Source organism: Triturus cristatus, chromosome 12 (genome assembly GCF_964204655.1).
Source record: "Triturus cristatus chromosome 12, aTriCri1.1, whole genome shotgun sequence".
NCBI classification, from domain to species: domain Eukaryota; kingdom Metazoa; phylum Chordata; class Amphibia; order Caudata; family Salamandridae; genus Triturus; species Triturus cristatus.
Genome location: NC_140595.1, coordinates 765,669,241 through 765,688,844, shown reverse-complemented (window position 1 = coordinate 765,688,844; position 19,604 = coordinate 765,669,241). Strand labels below are relative to the sequence as shown.

At 51.5% G+C, this 19,604-nt stretch overlaps 1 protein-coding gene across 1 annotated transcript in view; it reads left to right on the top strand.

Moving 5' to 3' along the window:
- LOC146782763 (vomeronasal type-2 receptor 26-like) overlaps positions 1 to 19,604 on the top strand; it is a 128,471-nt gene that overhangs the window by 95,645 nt on the left and 13,222 nt on the right. The window contains exon 4 of the mRNA XM_085637237.1: positions 2,242 to 2,466. Coding sequence (XP_085493363.1) covers positions 2,242 to 2,466 — 225 coding nt within the window. The remainder of the gene's footprint in view (positions 1 to 2,241; positions 2,467 to 19,604) is intronic.

The following is a 19,604-nucleotide window of genomic DNA, read 5'->3' as shown; positions in this document are numbered from 1 at the left end:
GTTTATTTTGTCCGCAAATGCGCAGTTCCTACTGATTAGTGGAAACTACACAACAGATCAACAGGAAATATTAGAAGGTCTCCGAGAGTCTCTCCAGTCCTGAATAACTACTTGTGGAAACAGATCTTCTGGATCCAAATTCTCCAGTAATTGCCCATCTCCCTCCCCTTACTTTCACCAAGAAATCACAGCTGCGCTCAGAAACACAATAAGATCATTAGTGTTCCACCGGATCTCATAATTCTGATGTGACCAGTAACACATTCAGGGTGTGATACCAACTAGCACATTAGGGAGTCTATTGACAAAGGTACATTTAAACATGAGTATATGTACATGTGTATATTACTCTCATAATTTGGATTAAATATACTACTTTTGTCTGTTCACCTTTTCTGAGCATAAATTTACTAAACAGTGCAGACTTACATGTCTCTACCCCTAAAACCACACAGTGGTGTCAAATTTACAAGTGTAAAGTTACTACACAGCTTTTCACACATAGGTGGAAATCTATGCCACCACAGTGGAGATATCCGCTACCAAGGTGGAGATCTCTGCCACCACAGTCGAGACCAGAATACAGGAAAAATAGAGAACATATTTTCAAACAATAATTTATTTCTTTTACTGCAACCTATTTCTTCAAAGTAAATGCTTGCCAAATAGTATAAATATATACATTTATTTTACAAATGTAAATTTTTAGACAAGATAAAATAAAAACCTACATAACAATTTTATTTTAATTGCTATGTAAAAAATGTAATTAAAAGTTGTGTTTAATTAATGTAAATTACAATTTATTTTATAAATATTGTATTTTTTCCATTGATTATGTTTTAAAATGTTTAATATATTCTACTTGAAAGTTGACATCATTTTATTATTTCAACATTATTTAATTTCGAATGTTATATTAAGTCCCTACCTTCATTATGTACAAGGGGTATGTGTTGCAGTACCGTGGGTGACCTTGTGTGGTGTGGACTGACTTCAAGACTAGGCTGCAGTACATTTAGTACTGTTTTGTCATCTTTAGAACAGCAGTAACTTTATAAGTGTGGTTAATGGATGGCAATGGGTTTACTCTTTTCTGGGCCAGTGTTTGTAATAGCATGTCCCTAAACACCTTCTTGCTCCTCCCATTTAGTAGTAGATATTTCATATTGCCTCACCATGGTCCATCTCACATTTACTACAAAGGGGACAATAACAATGCCGTAGGAAATGGCTCGGACCCTCGGTTGGAGCCATTCCTATGGCATCATAATCGGCTGCTCGGATTCCTTTCTGACTGACCCATTTGGATGGAGTCGGTCGGAAAGGAATCCAAACCGGATTTCTGAGAGGCTTCTGACGGGATCGGAGAGCGCTTGCCATTTGGAAAGCCTCCAGTAATTGCAAGGGCGGCTCTTTCCGCCTGAGGGATTACAATGTGGATGCTGACAGCCTTTCTGTTCTGACCTTTCCGACACAGAAAGGCTGTTGGAAGTCGACTTTCAGGGCCCCCAGCATGGCGTCCATGGGTGCACAGTTGATCCCTGCACCCCGTGGCAGGCACCACAAGGTGCCTGCCACGGGGTGCAGGGATGAACTACACCCCTTCTCTTTACAATGAGATAATGCATTCGGTCGGAATGCATGCTCCGATGTTAAAGAATAGGAGTTCGACTGAACAGTGTTCGGTCGCATCCTAATTGCTGGGTTGGGATCGCCGCCAAGAGGTCGGTGAGTCCCAGTACCGATTCAATGTCGGATGAAATCAGGTCTGTCCGACGTCGAAATTGACCCTTAAGTAGCAAACTTACATATGCAAAGACCTCCTCATAGAAAATAAAGGAGAGGTGAAGGTGGAGATTTCCACTCGTAGGTTTGTGAATTGTATTTCTAGAAAGTAGTACTATAGTAGTAATGTAGTACTATTTTATGTACTACAAAATGCAATTTGTGAATCCTGTCCCAGCTTTCCAGAAAAAAAAAAACCTACATGCAAGCAAGGCACATTTTAAATCTAATTAAAACACATTGCATGAATCTGAAGAATATTTCTAAAATATCATAACAGTTCCAACAATTGTAAGAGAGAATGTCAAAGTTTAAAACTCTAATCTTCTAGACTCTCCAAAAAACACAAAATTATATTGTTCAGAATGGAAGAGGTGCTTACCCGAAAGACAGGATTAACCACAATAGCCGAGGGAAAATAATAACTTAATTATAACATGTTCCTGCCTTCAGATCCTTCACTACATCAAGAATGTGCGCTTGCGAAGAGAAGGTGCTGAAACATTTTTTGATAGTTCTGGCAACCCCCCAGCACGGTACGACATTGTAAACTGGCAGCAGGATCCAGATGGCACCATCAGGCATCTAAAGGTGGGAAGCTACGACTCCACTGCACCTCCAGGGAAGACTCTGAACGTCAATGCCAGTTCTATTCATTGGTCTGCAGGCAGCACCCAGGTAAGAAATACCAACTTTCAGCAAGGAGCATAAGTTGTGAGTCTCTCACTCAGTATGAACTGTGTATAAGGCCAAGCATTTGAAAGGACCAAGAAACATTATTGAGGCTTCAGTGGCTACAGGTTTAGCAGTAACGCTGAAATATTCATTATAGCAGCATCACAAACTAAACCACTACAAGACTTCAGACAAGAATGGTGCACAAGACAAATTACAAAGTGCAAATCAACCTTAGAGAACGATAAAGTGTTCAGAGACTTCATGAAATCTTGCAATATAAATAAAACTGTACATATAGATATTGTGAGAGTGCAGAACATGACTTGAGGTGAAGGGAGAGACCTTGAAGGTACCAGATAGAGTTACAGGTAGCATCATGGATCTTAGCTATGGTTCTAAATGTAATGTTCTGTCCCTGGGAAGCAGCATACAGGCTACTTAAGGACAAGTCTTTGTGGCCTTAACCAAAAGCAACATTTTTAACCTAAACATTATGTTGAAACAACTGGTGGCAAACTCTTTGTGGAAAGATTCTAATCCTTATTTATAGGAAACAAGTGTTAAGAATTAAAGGTGTAGCATTTGCTGATGGTTGCAAAGACTTTACTATTTTTACATGTTGATAATATTTCTTTAATCATAAACTCTTTTTCTTCTGGCTAGTGAACAATCTTTACTATCATTTTATGTATTCCACCAGACTATTGTCTCAAGGATATCATGCTACCATAATATTGTGGGCAAAATATCAAGCACCACAATATTCACAAGTGAAAAATACGTAGGTAAGTATAGGTTTTTGTGATGAGCCCTGATCAAGCAACAGCCACAGTCTCTTGCAGGGTGAACCACAAAAAGTCAATACATTAACTTGTGCTTAACCCTGGGTAGTTTGGCACAAAAAGCAGTCAGGCTTAACTTAGAGGCCATATGTAAAGTATTTATGCAGCACACAAACAGCAATAAAGTGAAAGCACAACTCAAAATACATTCCAAACCAATTCAGAAACATAGATTACATTTTAGTAAACTATTCAACACCAAAACAACAAAATTCCAATATGTAGAACCAAAAATATTGATTTTTAAAGTTTTAATGAAAATAGCAATAAAAGCACAAAGTCGCAACAAGGAATCTGGTTGTGCTATACTGTGCCAAAGTCAAAAGTTCAGGCAGACCACAATGGAGAGCAGACTGGCTACAGGGACTAGGCTTGGCCCGCTCAACAAAATACCTTAGTCCTGGATGTGTCAGTGTTGAGGGTCCTGTCAATGGTGAGGATGCGAGGTGTGGACAAGGCAATGTGTTGGTGGCAATCCATGCAGCAGTGGCAATGCACTGGCCCTGATTCACGCAGCAGTGGCGATATATTGGCTCTGATGAATGAAGTGTTGCAATGTGGAGGTTCATCGTTGTCATTGAGGCTACCTTTGACAGGGATGTGAGGGCCTGCGCTGGGAAGAGTGTTGCACTGTGTTGGTTCCATTGGCATTGCGTCGATATCGATCCATGCAGTAGTGGCAATGCATCGGTGTCAATTCATGCAGCAGAGGCGAATGCCCTGGGTCTGATCATTGCAATGTCAGTGATTCATTGATTCTGTTGCAGAAAACACCTTAGGCCCCCTTCCAATGGCCCAGGAATGGGGTGACACCACTTGGCAGAGTCTAGATGCAGACGCAGGGTGGTTGGAAGTATTTGATGCCCCTAAGACTTTAGATCAGAAGGCCAGCCAACTAGCCCTTGGAGGGCTTAGGTGTCCCTGGATATGCCATCAATGGCAGTATGGGAGGGCAGAGCTGGGCACATCCCTACTTATACTTGATTAAATTGTGTCCTGTCTCCACACAAATGGCTGCATACCCCCTTTACTTCGTCTGCAGCCAGGGCAGGGGAGGCAGGAGACCTGTGCACTTTGAAGGGAAACCTCTAGAAACTTCTCCCACTTCAAGAGGGGTACTTGGTGTGAATACTGGACTTCAGACACCAACTGTTCAGTATACTTCAGGACCTGTGGAGACCCTGCCAGGAAGAAGGGTTGCTATGCTGCTGAAAGGACTGCCACACTGCTGGACTACTGCCTTGCTGGACTACTGCTTTGCAGGACTCCTTCCTGGATTGCTGCCATGCTGCCCTTCTGTCTGAGTCAGAGGCATTTCGACCTGCACCTGAATCCAGGTTCCGAGAGTGACTAAAAGGACTACAATGCTAGCCTTGTTTTCAGAACCACAGTGACATAACAGGCTTCCAACCACCTGAACTAGCACCCAGATCCAGCTGGAGTATGCCCCTGACACCCAAGTTGTGACCCAAGTGGTGACCCTCAGGTCCTGGCCCATTGGCTTGAGCTCAGTAGAGCAACATTGATGTTTTTGGGCTCTTCGTGACCACAAACTGCACCAAAACCTTGTTGCTCTCAGTGTCTGCTAAAGCAAAGTTCCTTCAGCTACTGGATCGGCCGCTTGTGGGGAGCTCCATTGTGAAGCTGCATTCCAACCTACTGCAATGACAACAGGATGTTAGAGCTTCATTTGCGACCCTCCACAATGCCAGGTCTGCTCTTCGAACATTGACAACCGTCTGAGACATTTCCCTGCTCCTTGTGGCCCTCGCTCCGAGAACAGGACTCTTTGAGCTGGAATAAGAAGGAAAATTACAACAGGTCCAACCTGGTCTCTGTATCTGACCCAGGCTCCACCTCATTTGGCCTGAACTTGTGATTTTATCCAGGTCTCGTCCAATCAGATTGCTGCAAGTGGTGCTATGGTCTTTGCAGCACTATTTTCTCTAACATCTTTAAAATTGTATATTTCTGGTTCTGTTGATTGGATTTTTTGTCATTTTGGTCCTGTTTTCTTTATTAAAATCTGCTTTATTTTGACAAATTGGTGTGGTATTTTTCTTGTGTTGTGTTTTTTTCACTCTTTGAAATGCTGCATGCATCTTTACACGTAGCCTCTAAGTTAAGCCTGACTGCTCTGTGCGAATCTACCAGAAGACTGAGCACAGATTAATTTGGGGTTTGCTTGAGCCTCACACTGACAAGGATTGTAGTTGCTTCTTGAGTAGGGTTTCACCTTCCTCAACCACAAACCCAATTTCTTGCATCTGTGAATCTTAATGTTATCTGTATCTTCAAGGTGCACAGTTGTAGATTTAGGAGCAGTGCATCTATATTTACTTATATACACTTCTTTGACGAGCTTGTTGTAGTCCATATTCTCGAGTCAATATCATAGTTGAATTTTAAGAAACCTGAGATTCTGGTGGGACACTGGAAAAAGGAAGAACAAAATGTGATTAATCTGCAGCCATATTCATCCACAAGGTAGACACAGGAAATACTGAGGACAATATCACCATTCTTCAGTATCACTAACTGTAGCTTGATGATTTTGAAAGACGGTCGAAAGAGGCACACTCCTCATCTTGTCTTCTGAAGCAATGATAATACTCGAGTGAAGCATCATTTAAAAGGAGATGGTGGGTAGAGCTGGAAAAAGCTTTTGCTGTAAGGAAGTTCTGTTCCTCAGGTGCCTCACCCAGAAAAATAACAGCTACAATATAGCCCCCCTAATCAAACTAAAAGTGGTAGAACATGAAAAAACATAAAAGAGAATCTCAATGGAAGAAGGGAGGGTGAGAGGAAAGGAGAAAATGTGGACACACATAAAGAAGAGAAATTAGAATATGCCCTCCTCCACTGGCAGGACATAGTTTCCCAGTTCGGTGCAAGGAAGCAAGATTTAGGAAAAGTAAGAATGCGTCTACTGGGAAGTGGAATTAAGGGGAGAGGCCTACTTTCCCTAAAATGTTACCCTTGGAAGAGAAGACATAGATGGACAAATTGCATGGAGATAGGGGTAAGGGGTGGAAGAGAGGAGAAGGTACACAAACACTGATAGGGAATTCTTCAAATGAAAGAGGGTGCTCATTGAAGTGAATAGACAATTGCAGAGGGGCAATATAGCAAAGGAAATAGCAGTTTTAGAAACAAAGCGCACTGTGGCTTGTTCTTGCAGGATGCATGGTGAGTAGGTGGAGGGAGAAGATTGGTGGGTGCTGGTGAGAGGGTGAAAGAGAGAGAGAGAGAGGGGGGAGGGAGGGAGAGAGAGAGCAAGAAGGTAGAAGGGATAAATATTCTGCTCTTCTCCATAGACTATTCCACTGGTGATGAGTCACCGGAGTCTAAAGGGACTCTAAAGTCAAAATAGGGACCCGTAGCCACCAGAGGTGCTCGAGTGCCCAACAGCTGCCAGCTGCAGAGGAGGAGGGAGCTTGAATACTGGCAGCTACCAGGATCACTGAACAAATATCGAAAACAACACAATCGTGATACAAAAATATTGTGTCAAAATTATTGATTTACAAATATAGCTTGTCTCTATACTCCTAATAATAAGTACAAAAATATAGTTTCACTCTAATATCGTTGAAAATCATAAAAAATATATGTTTTAATAATATATATATATATTCACTTAAAAAACCATAGTTTTCAGGCACGTTATAGTTAGAAATTAGCATTTAAAAAACCTTAGAAATTCACTGAAAAAAACATAGGGGTAGATTTATAAGCCCCGTGCGCCACTTTTGCGCTGCCGTTGCGTCACTTTTGTGACGCAGCGGTGGCGCAAAGCCAGCGCCATGCTGCGGGCTATTTACAGCGTGACGCATCTAGGGAGATGTGTCACGTTGTAAAGCTTGCGCCACATGTGGGCGTACCTGCACAGGGGGTGCGTTCCGGCGCAGGAACGCCTCCGAAAAGTGGCTGAGTGAAATCTACAAGATTTCACTCAGTCACTTTTCCGGCCATACTGCGTCAAATCCCTGCACCAGTAGGTAATATATAACCCTGGGCGTAGTTCGCGAAGTAGCACTTCACGAACTGCGTAGTACCTTGTTCGCACTGTGCCAGATGTCGTTTTCAATGATTGCACAGTGCGGACAAGCAACCGGCACTGTGCAATCATTGAAAATGGCATCTTGCACAGTGCGAGCTGTAGTTTTCTGCTGCTCGAGTAGATTTTTACTCGAGCGGCAGCTTTCTCAACGCGAACTGGTAGTTTCTCATCGCGAGCGGTCGTGAGCATACGCGACCACTCGCAATGAGAAACCTGACCTCCTCGCGTTGGGAATCTTGCCGGGAGGTTTATTTTCCATGCTCGCGATCGCCAACTTGATGTTGCTGATCGCGAACAAGGAAAAAGTCTTGCCGCGATGTCATTTTGCTTGCTCGCGGTCGCCAACTTGACGTTAAGGACCGCGAGCAAGCAAAAAATGACCGCAGCACTAAGCTACGCGTTTTCGCACTGTACTACGTGCAATTCGCGTAGTGCGAAGTAGCGCGAACTTCGCAAACTGCGTGAGCGTAGCGTAGTGCTTTGCCCAGGCTTAGTAATATATATAGTTTAAAATAGTACATTCTACATATTTTCATATACAATATTAAAATAATGTAAATTAAATAAAATATAAGAATATTATATATTATATATAAATATAAACTTATATAAGCACACATATATATGTGTGTATATATATATATATATATATATATATATATATATATATATATATATATATATATATATCCAAGCTACCAAGTCACCCAAACTGCCGAACTCCTGGACGGGTGCTTTCTTCTGCCAGCGTGAGGGCGAAATCACGTTTCAAATCAAAGCTACCAGGTGCGGAGCACACACGGGACAATAGATTAAAAGATAAGCAAATGCATTTCGGCACATAGCCTTCTTCAGTGCATTTCATGGCAAACAACACAACCCTCATTTACATAATGTCCAAGTTGGTTTAATTGGAGCACCACAGAGACATAGCCAGTAACGAAGGACTTACAAACTGCTTGGTCTGAATACCAGATTCACTGGCTGCCATGTTTGTGTGTGTTTAATCACATTTCAGCCATAATGCACATTTCGTTTTTCACTTTGTTTTTTAAAGTCTCTCATAGACAATGCAGATTACGAAAATGCTGGATGTCACTTGCATGCAGGCATAATATGAGCAGTCCCAAGTTAGTTACGTGGCTTCAGTGTCTCCCAGCACAAGGGAAATGTTCGCCACTTCTCTGTCCCTCGCCCTGCCTTTGTGTAAAATTCAAAGTTACCCACAGGTTGGAGTCTGTATGGCTCCATGCCACCAATTCAATAATTGACGGCCTCCTGTCCTATAGGAAAACATTTTATCTGCACAGCGGCGGTTCAGCCAGAAATAAATCCAAGCTACCAAGTCACCCAAACTGCCGAACTCCTGGACGGGTGCTTTCTTCCGCCAGCGTGAGGGCGAAATCACGTTTCAAATCAAAGCTACCAGGTACGGAGCACACACTGGACAATAGATTAAAAGATAAGCAAATGCATTTCGGCACATAGCCTTCTTCAGTGCTTTTCATGGCAAACAACACAACCCTCATTTACATAATGTTGGAGGGAGGACCACCGGGGAGTCGGGGGGACTGCTCCGGCCACCTTCCTTCCGCAAAGTTATAGCCGAGCGCCGCTGAGAAGCCTCCGAGGAGAGGTCCTTCTCCTGAGATCGTACTAGGCCCAGTAACCCCACCACACAGGACTCTGTATCAGTTGCTTATCTTGGTTCTTTATCAAAGGTAGCACATTCAATATTTACAGTGGGATCGAGTGATCCAAAAAGAGTCTCAATGTTTTTAGGGGAATAGGGTAGCAGGTCAGTCTCAGTACCAGCCAGGTACGGGGAGGCTCTGCGCCAGCCCTTGCGGGCTGGCCTCAAAGTAGCTCGGACGTGGAGAGCCGCGACGGTGTCTGCAGGGCTCGGGTGGTAGTTCCGCTTGGGTCGAGCCGCGACAGAGTCAGCAGGGCTCCGGTGGTAGGTCCGCTTCGGTCGACCCGCGACGAGGTCAGCTGGGCTCTGATGGCAAGTTCAACAAGGTCGGGCCGCGACGGCGTCAGCAGGGCCCCAAAGGTTCGTGAAGGTCTTTAAGCACGGTGGAGCCGCGACGTCGTCAGCAGGGATCAGGGGGTAGTTTCAGGATGAGTCTTTCTCCGTAGGGTCAGCCGCGATCCGATCAGCAGGGCTCTCGACTCTGGGATACAACTGTTGTCTTGTTGCTGGGTCGCCCCAGATATAGGACTGGAGCCCTTTGATGTCCGGACCCTTGCGCCTGGGGGGGCGGAGAGGCCGGGTAGGGAGCAGCCAGACGCCCAGCAGGAGAGGCGCCAGGCCCCAGAGAGCTGTGGGGCGATCGCACCTAGGTGTGGAAGGACGGTTGGGGGTCCCATCGATACTGCCCTCCGCCGGGAGTGGGAAGGGTTCACGTGGTATCCCCCGGGCCAGGGGTTGGCGCCTCGATGTCGGGCCTCGCGGGGACCGAGGCCGGGTGGAGCGGGGTCACGTAGGTGGTCACGTGGAGCGACGAATAATCCAAAATGGAGGAGCCCCGAGGTGCATGGGACCTCGTGCGGCTTAGCGAGGGGAAACAGGACCACGCCACGAGGCCGGCTCCAACACGCGTCCCCCCCAGCTGAAGGCAGGGAGAGTCACCCATCTCCTTGGGGGTTCTCCTCGCCGAGGCGGAAGAATCTGGACAGGCCGTCAGCATTGGCGTGGTCGTTGCCGGGCCGGTGCTCCACGGTGAAGTCCATCCCTTGCAGCGAGATGGACCATCGCAACAGCTTGGAGTTCTCGCCCCGCATTTGCATGAGCCACCGCAAGGGCCGGTGGTCAGTTTGGACTCTGAAGTGGGTGCCGAAAAGGTAGGGCCGGAGCTTCTTGAGAGCCCATACCACAGCGAAGGCTTCCCGCTCGATGGTGCTCCACCTCTGTTCTCGTGGCAGCAGTCGGCGGCTGATAAAGGCCACAGGTCGGTCGAGGCCCTCGGCGTCCATCTGGGAGAGGACTTCCCCGACCCCGTACTCTGATGCATCGGTCTGCACCACAAACTCCTTGCTGTAGTCAGGGGCCTGAAGCACAGGGGCAGCACACATGGCCGCCTTGAGGGCTTCAAAAGCGGTCTGACAGCGGGGTGTCCAGTGCACCGCCTTGGGCTGTTTCTTGGAGGTGAGCTCCGTAAGGGGCCCCACAATGCTGCCATAATCTTTAATAAATCGCCGGTAGTAGCCGGTGAGGCCTAAGAAGGCCCGGACAGCGGTTTGGGTTGCGGGGGGCTCCCACGCCCGGATGGCATCGACCTTTAACTGGAGGGGCGCCACCTGGCCACTCCCCACCTGGTGGCCCAGATAGGTCACAGATCCTTGACCGATCTGGCATTTGCTGGCCTTAATTGTGAGCCCGGCCCTTTGGAGAGCGGCCAGGACTTCTCCGAGGTGTCCTAGGTGCGCGGCCCAGTGGTTGCTGAAGACGGCAATGTCGTCGAGGTAGGCCGCGCTGAAGGCTTCTAGCCCGGCCAGGACCTTGTTCACCAGCCTCTGGAAGGTCGCTGGGGCGTTCTTCATACCGAAGGGCATCACCCGAAAGTGGTAGTGCCCATCGGGGGTGGAAAAGGCAGATCGTTCCTGGGCGCCGGGAGTGAGCTTGATCTGCCAGTACCCAGCGGTGAGATCAAAGGTGCTTAGGTAGCGAGCGGCCCCTAAGCGATCGATCAGCTCGTCTGCCCGTGGCAGGGGGTGGGCATCGGTCTTGGTGACTGCGTTCAGGCCCTGGTAGTCTACACAAAATCTGAGTTCCGGGGAGGTGCCGGGGGCAGCGGCCTTCGGCACCAGGACCACTGGGCTGGCCCACGGGCTGTCTGATGGCTCGATGACTCCGAGGGCGAGCATCTTGGAGACCTCGGTCTGTATGCAGGCTCGGACTCGGTCGGGTTCTCTGTAGGTGCGGTGCCGCACCGGGGGGCTGTCCCCGGTGTCCACGTCGTGGACGCACCAGGGGGTCACCCCGGGCGTGAGAGAGAAGAGGGCAGCGACGGGTTGCAGCAGCTTCCGGCAGTCATGGCGCTATTCTGGGGTCAGGGTGGCGGAGAGGTGGACGCCCTCCACGGAGCCGTCTTGGCCTGAGGACTCCAGGAGGTCTGGTAGGGGCTCGGAGTCGCTTTCGCCCCCGTCGTCGGTAGCCAGCAGCAGGCTTAGTTCAGTTCGGGCAAAGTGGGGCTTGAGCCGGTTAGCGTGCAGGACCCGGAGGGGGTTCCTCGGGGCCTCCATGTCGACCAGGTAGGTGACGGGGCTCTTCCTCTCAACCACCTTGAAGGGCCCGGTCCACTTGTCCTGCAGGGCGCAGGGGTCCACGGGCGACATGACCCAGACTTGCTGGCCCGGCTCGAACTCGATGGTCGAGGCATTTTCGTCATACCAGCGTTTCATGTCTTCTTGGCTGGCTTCGAGGTTGGCTTCTGCCAGGGCCCGGAACTTCCGAGTCTGGTTCCGCAGGGTCAGGAGGTACCGGTAGACGTCGGGGGGGGCATCTTGGACGTTCGCCTCCCAGCCCTCCTTGACCAGGCTGAGGGGCCCTCGGATGGGGTGGCCATACAATAGTTCGAAGGGGCTGAAGCCCAGGGATTTCTTGTGGTACCTCTCGATAGGCGAACAGGAGGCAGGGCAGCAGGACGTCCCATCTCCTCCTCAGGGGCTCTTCCAGACCCTTGATCATTCCCTTCAGGGTTCTGTTGAACCGCTCGACCAGTCCGTTCCCCTGGGGGTGGTAAGGGGTGGTGAATTTGTAGGTGACCCCACATTGTTGCCAGAGGGATTTCATGTATTTTGAAATAAAGTTCGTACCCCTGTCGCTCACCACTTCTCGGGGGAACCCCACCCTGGAGAAGATGCCCATCAGGGCCCGGCCCACCACTGGAGCTGTCACAGTACGGAGTGGGATGGCCTCGGGGTATCGGGTGGCGTGGTCGACCAGTACCAGGATGAAGCGGTGTCCCAGGGCGGTCCGGGGGTCGAGGGGCCCCACGATGTCGATCCCTACTCGTTCGAACGGGGTGTGGACGGCTGGATATGGTTGGAGGGGGGCCTTAACTCGACCCCCAGTCTTTCCGCTAGCCTGGCAGGTCTGGCAGGACCGGCAGTGATGGTGCACTTCTCTCCGCATTCGGGGCCAATAGAAATGGGTCACTAGGCGACTGTAAGTTTTGTCTCGCCCGAGGTGTCCGGCGAGGGGCACGTCATGTGCCAAGTTCAGGAGGAACTCTCGGAATCAGAGGGGAACCACCAACACCCGGCCGGCTCCCAGTTCGGCGACTTTCTGCTCGCTATACAATAAGTCATTGTCCCAATAGATCCAGTGGGTTCCTGTGGTGTCCCCCGAGGCCTGGGTGGCCGCTTGCTGTCGGGCCCCCTCGAGGGACGGGCAGGCCTTTTGCTCTTGCTGGAATTGTTCGCAGGTGGGGCCCCCGTCGTGGCGCCACTGGGCCAGCTCGGGGATCTCGCTGAGGGAGGCGGCCTCGTCGGGAGGAAGTACGGATGGCCCGGCCTCATTGTCAGGTTCCTCCGTGCCAGAGGAGGGTGGTAGTTCTGGGCCCGTAGGCTCATCGGGGGCCGAGGCAGCGGCAGGTTGGGCGGTCATGGATCGGGTGGTGGCGCAGGCCCACTCGGGCAGCCCTAGCATCCCCAGATGCTCTTGGCACTCCACCTGGGCCCAGGGGAGCTCTCTAGGTCGTTCCCCAGGAGGCAGTCCACCGGGGCGTCGTCGCGGACAGTTACTTTGAGGGTGCCGGACACTCCTCCCCACTCGAAGGGAATCCTGGCCATCCGGCACATGCTTTCGGTGTTGTCCGCGGTCCGGACAGGGCATAGGACATGCGGCAGGATTTGTTCGGGGGTCACCAGATGGCATCGGACAGCGGTCACACTGGCCCCAGTGTCCCGGAGAGCTTCGGCCCGTTGTCCATTGATGGTGACCCACTGCTGGTACTTCTGGGTGTTGCTTGGGAGGGCAGCCCGGGGCACCATTTCTCGGGGGCCCAGGCATATGAGTGACATGGCAGCTGGTTCCCACTCGGGGGACCCGTCCTCGCGGTTTTCCTCCTCTTCCTCTCCTTCCCCCAGGGCTGCGGCGGCTATTTGTCGAGGAGGGGGCCCAGCGGTCCCGCTCTGCCGGTTCACAGGGCAGGCCGGGTCGCTCGCATAGTGGCCGGTCTGTTGGCAGCCGAAGCAGGTCACTGTTGGTCGGGGTCCAGGCCTGGCGATGGGGGTCCCCCTTCGGACCAGGGTCGGGGACGTGTGGTTAGCGGCTGGGCCTCGTGGCGGGCTTCTGGGCGGCCCGGTCGGGAAGTCTCGACTGCGGTGGGACCCCCCTCCTCCGCCCCGCTGGCGAGGAGGTCCCGTGGTACTCCGTTGGTAGTCCCCCACGGGTGTTGACCCATCGGTCGGCTTTGGCGGCGAGCTTCCGGGGCTCGGTCAGCTTACTGTCCAGGAGGTGTTGCCTTAGTTCCACAAAGCAGTTGTTGGCGAGGTGCTCCCAGACAATGAGGTCGAACAGTTCGTTGTACGAGGTGACCTTGCTCCCTTTTATCCACCCTTCAAAGACCCGGCTGAAGAAGTCCACTTATTCGACCCATGTGGTACCGGGGAGCTTCTTACAGTCCCGGAAGCGCTGCCGGTACATCTCGGCTGATAGTCCGTAGCGTGTGAGTAGGGCTTCTTTCATGTGGTCGTATGAGGTCATTACCGCGTCGGGGAGTTGCAGCAGGGTATCCCGGCCCTCGCTGAGGAACCTCCCCCATAGGCCGGCACCCCAATCCTTCCGGGGTACCCGATGGGAGGTCATGGCTACCTCGTAGGCTCGGAACCACTGCTGGATGTCGTCGTTTTTGTAGTATTCTTTGACGACATCCTTGGGGATAGGAACCTTCGGCTCAGTTAGTGGCAGAGCTTCCCGGGCCCCGGGGGTGCCGGTCTCCCCCGTTTTGGATCTCAGTTCGAGTGCCTTGAGGCCCCTCTCGTGTTCGAGGGTTAGCCGTTTCTCTTCTAGTTCTCACTGCCGTTTCTTTGCTTCGATTTCCTCCTGCAGCCGGAGTTGCTCCAAGGATAGTTTCTTCTCTGTCAGCAGGAGTTCACCGTCCAGCCGGAGTCGGGCGAGGTCCATTTCGTGTGTCCGGACCCTCTCCCGTTCTTGCATCTCCTCGTGGGACAGGCCGGCTTGCAGGATGCTTCGTCCCCCATCTGTCGGGATTATGGTCGGTGGCAGGTTTCCGCCTCGGGCCGCGGTTCCTTCGGCTCGGGGTGGAGTGATCTCGGATTCTGCCCAGGTTTTCAGGGCTTTCTGCATGTCTTCCTTGGTGCCCAATCCTGTGGTTGGGATCCCTTTGTCCTTGCAGAATTGTTTCAGTTCTTTGTGGGTGTATTCTTCCAGCTTTTCCAGTTGGAAGGTTGCGGCGATGGTTGCTTCTTGGTCGTTCATGGTTCCCTTCTTTCCGTCTGGTTAGGTAGTGGTTGCGTTACTTGCTTGTACGATTGCCTCTGGCTCGGATCCCGTCGCTGGCCACCAAATGTTGGAGGGAGGACCACCGGGGAGTCGGGGGGACTGCTCCGGCCACCTTCCTTCCGCAAAGTTATAGCCGAGCGCCGCTGAGAAGCCTCCGAGGAGAGGTCCTTCTTCTGAGATCGTACTAGGCCCAGTAACCCCACCACACAGGACTCTGTATCAGTTGCTTATCTTGGTTCTTTATCAAAGGTAGCACATTCAATATTTACAGTGGGATTGAGTGATCCAAAAAGAGTCTCAATGTCTTTAGGGGAATAGGGTAGCGGGTCAGTCTCAGTACCAGCCAGGTACGGGAAGGCTCTGCGCCAGACCTTGCGGGCTGGCCTCAAAGTAGCTCGGACGTGGAGAGCCGTGACGGTGTCTGCAGGGCTCGGGTGGTAGTTCCGCTTGGGTCGAGCCGCGACACAGTCAGCAGGGCTCCGGTGGTAGGTCCGCTTCGGTCGAGCCGCGACGAGGTCAGCTGGGCTCTGATGGCAAGTTCAACCTGGTCGGGCCTCGACGGCGTCAGCAGGGCCCCAAAGGTTCGTGAAGGTCTTTAAGCATGGTGGAGCCGCGACGTCGTCAGCAGGGCTCAGGGGGTAGTTTCAGGATGAGTCTTTCTCCGTAGGGTCAGCCGCGATCCGATCAGCAGGGCTCTCGACTCCGGGATACAACTGATGTCTTGTTGCTGGGTCGCCCCAGATATAGGACTGGAGCCCTTTGATGTCCGGACCCTTGCGCCCGGGGGGGGCGGAGAGGCCGGGTAGGGAGCGGCCAGACGCCCAGCAGGAGAGGCGCCAGGCCCCAGAGAGCTGTGGGGCGATCGCACCTAGGTGTGGAAGGACGGTTGGGGGTCCCATCGATACTGCCCTCTGCCGGGAGTGGGAAGGGTTCACGTGGTATCCCCCGGGCCATGGGTTGGCGCCTCGATGTCGGGCCTCGCGGGGACCGAGGCCAGGTGGAGCGGGGTCACGTAGGTGGTCATGTGGAGCGACGTATAATCCAAAATGGAGGAGCCCCGAGGTGCATGGGACCTCGTGCGGCTTAGCGAGGGGGAACAGGACCACGCCACGAGGCCGGCTCCAACACATAATGTCCAAGTTGGTTTAATTGGAGCACCACAGAGACATAGCCAGTAACGAAGGACTTACAAACTGCTTGGTCTGAATACCAGATTCACTGGCTGCCATGTTTGTGTGTGTTTAATCACATTTCAGCCATAATGCACATTTCGTTTTTCACTTTGTTTTTTAAAGTCTCTCATAGACAATGCAGATTACGAAAATGCTGGATGTCACTTGCATGCAGGCATAATATGAGCAGTCCCAAGTTAGTTACGTGGCTTTGCACCTGGTAGCTTTGATATTTCTAAGGTTTTTTAAATGCTAATTTCTAATTATAACTTGCCTGACACCTATGATTTTTTCAGTGAATTTCTGAGGTTTTTTAAATGCTAGTTTCTAACAATGGCATACAGAAGTATGACATGTGAAGAAAGAAGAAAAAACGCACAGAAAGAAGCAAAAGAAATGTAGAAAGAAACAACAGAAATCCACAAAGATGAAGAAAAATGCAGGAAGAATCAAGACATGTGCAGAAAGAACCAACAGAGGAGCAGAAAGAGGCCTTGTTGCAAAATCATCCTGTGTCCACAACTTTTTCAGACGGGTACTGGTGGTAACTGACTCTGACTAACCAGGCCTAGAGCCAGTGCTATGCTGTAAGACACTTAGAATACACTAAAAACACCTACATACACTAGGGAACACTTTGTGTTGGGGTACCCCTGTGATTAGCATGACCTCCTCTGTAAGTCCCTATTACAGAATAGGGCAGGGGGATTAAAACTACCTCTTAAAACTCGCCACGGGCGCATTTGCACAGTGGTGAAGGGAGGGTGACTTGTGTGCAAACACGCCCTGTGGCCGTTTTAAGTTGGGAGATTAAATCCCATTGAATCCTGAGGGTCCCTGGGGTCCAACTAGCCCACTAAGTACCTCCAATGGGCGCCACAGAGCTGCGTTGCACAGAGGTGTAAAAAGGGGCATGGCCTGGACCACCTCTCTACAGCACAGGCCTGTGGCGCTTACTGGAGGTAACTGGTGGCCTAGTTGGCCCCCAGGGGTCCTCAGGATTGAAGGGGACTTAATTCCCCAACTTAAAATGTGCCACAGGTCCTGTTTGCACACGTCAACTCTGGCCCCGCCCCCTCCCTTTACCACTGTGCAAAGGCACCCTGTGGCACATTTTAAGTTGGGGGATTAAGTCCCCTTGAATCCTGAGAGTCCCTGGGTCCAACTAGCCCACCACGTACCTCCAGTAAGCACCACAAAGCTGCATTGCAGAGAGGTGGTCCAAGACCATGCCCCATTTTACACCTCTCTCCAATTCAACTCTGTGGCACTTACTGGACATACCTGATGGGTTAGTTGTCCCCCAGGGACCCTCAGGATTCAAGGGGACTTAATTCCCCAACTTAAAACAGTTTGCACACTTGTGACATCAGGCCACGCCCCCTCCCTGCACCAGTGCGTAAACGCACCCCCTGATGAGTTGTAAATTGGGGGATTAAGACCCCTTGAGTCCTGAGGGTCCCTGGGAGCCAACTACCCCACCACTTACCTCCAGTAAGTGCCACAGAGCTATGTTGTAGAGTGGTGTAAAAAGGGGCATGGCCTGGGTCACCTCTCTGCAATACAGTGCAGTGGCGCTTACTGGAGGTAAGTGGTGAGCTAGTTGGCCCCCACGGACCCTCAGGATTGAAGAGGAATTAATTCCCCAACTTCAAACGCGCCACAGGTCGTGTTTGCACACATGTCACCTCAGGCCCCGCCCCCTCCCTTCACCACTGTGCAAACACGCCACGTGGCGCGTTTTAAGTTGGGCGATTAAGTGCCCTTGAATCCTGAGGGTCCCTCGGGTCCAACTAGCCCACTAGGTACCTCCAGTAAGCGCCACAGAGCTGTGTTGCAAAGAGGTACAAAAAGGGGCGTGGCCTCTGAACACCTCTCTACAACGCAGCTCCCTGGCGCATACTGGAGGTTCCTGGTGGGCTAGTTGGCCCCCAGGCACCCAGTATTCAAGGGGAAATACTTCCCCATCTTACAACGCGCCAGGGGGTGCATTTGCAGAGTGCTACAGGGAGGGGGCGGGGCCTCTGGCACACTGTCGGTCTTTTTTTATTATTATTTATTTATTTTTTAAAGAAGGGGGCTGTGTGGCCCCCCTTCCTTTTCTATTTTATGGGCTCTGGGGACCTCATCCCCCAGGGTCTGACCCCATTTTAAAAAAAATATATAAAGATTATGGAAAGGGGGCAGCGTGGGCCTCTCTCCTGTGGCCAATTCTGGCCCCGGGGACCCCATCCCTGGGGCATGGCCAAATATTTTTTTTTTTATTATGGAGGGGGGCAGCGTGGCCCCCCTCCTAAGGCCTCTATTGGCCCCGGGGACCCCATCCCCCGGGGCCAGCCTTTATTTATTTATTATTATTTTTTTCTTTGGGAGGGGGGCCGCGTGGCCCCCATTCCGATCCACTTCTGGCCCCAGGGACTCCATCCCCTGGGCTTGGCCATTGTTTTTTTGTTTGTTTTTTTGGAGGGGGGCCTCGTGGCCCCCCTCCCGATCCACTTCTGGCCCCGGGGACCCCATCCCCCGGGGCCTGGCCTCTGCTTTTAAAAAAAAATGCAAAGGGGAGGGGGGCTGCGTGGCCCCCCTCCCGCGCCCCACCTAGCCCCAGGGACCCCATCCCCGGGTTCTCGCCCTCTCCTTTGGGGACCGTGGGGGAGTCTCAATGCCCCCACGGTCCCAGACGGCTCCCCGCCTCCTGTGGGAGCCGGCATTGCTTTTCCACATGGGGGGCTGCTAACATGCAGCTCCCCATGTGGAAAAGCAATCTGCTTTGCTTCATTGAAGCGAGAGCAGGTTTCCCTGTTCTCGCTTCAATAAAGCACAGCAGTTTGTAATGACAGGACGGGAGCCGCCCTGTCATTGCAAACAGCAGTGTCCCGGGGTGGGCACCCCGGGACACTGCAGGCGCTGGCACTGGGGCCATCACTGGCTCCAGGTGGGGTGCCGCGTGGCCCACCTCCCACTTAATGCAAAGCCCCGGGTGATGGTCCCCAGGGGCTCGGGGGTCCGTAACGGACGCCCAAATTTGAATAATTAGTGCCCGGGGAGGTGGCAGTCCCCAGGGTGTGTGGGGGGGCTCGAGCCCCTCACAGGTTTATTTTTTTATTTTTTAAAAAGCTCCTGGGGTGGCTGTCTCTCGGGCTGCGGGGGGTCGTGTGCCCCCGCAAACAATTAATGAAAGCCATGAGGGGTGGCGGTCCCTGGGCCTTGGGGGGCCCACACTAAAAAATTTGCCCCAGGGGTGGTGGTCCCTGGGGCTGGGGGGGCCGTGTGCCCCAGTAAACAATTAATGAAAGCCCTGGGGGAGTGGCGGTCCCCGGGGCTTGGGGGCACACACTAAAACATTTGCCCTGGGGGTGGCAGTCCCCGGGGCAGTGTGGGTGGGATTGGGGCCCCCCCACATATTTTTTAACTGCCCCCGGGACATGGCCCACCCGGGGGCTTAATTAAACGAAGCGCGGGAGCCCACGCTTTGCTTTTTTTTGTTTTTGGACGAAATTCACGCTCGGTGCGTGAATCTCGCAGATTTTTTTTAAAAAAATGCTTTTTTTGTCCCTGGGTGACCTTGTGGGACCCCCTGAGCAGTCCTAGGG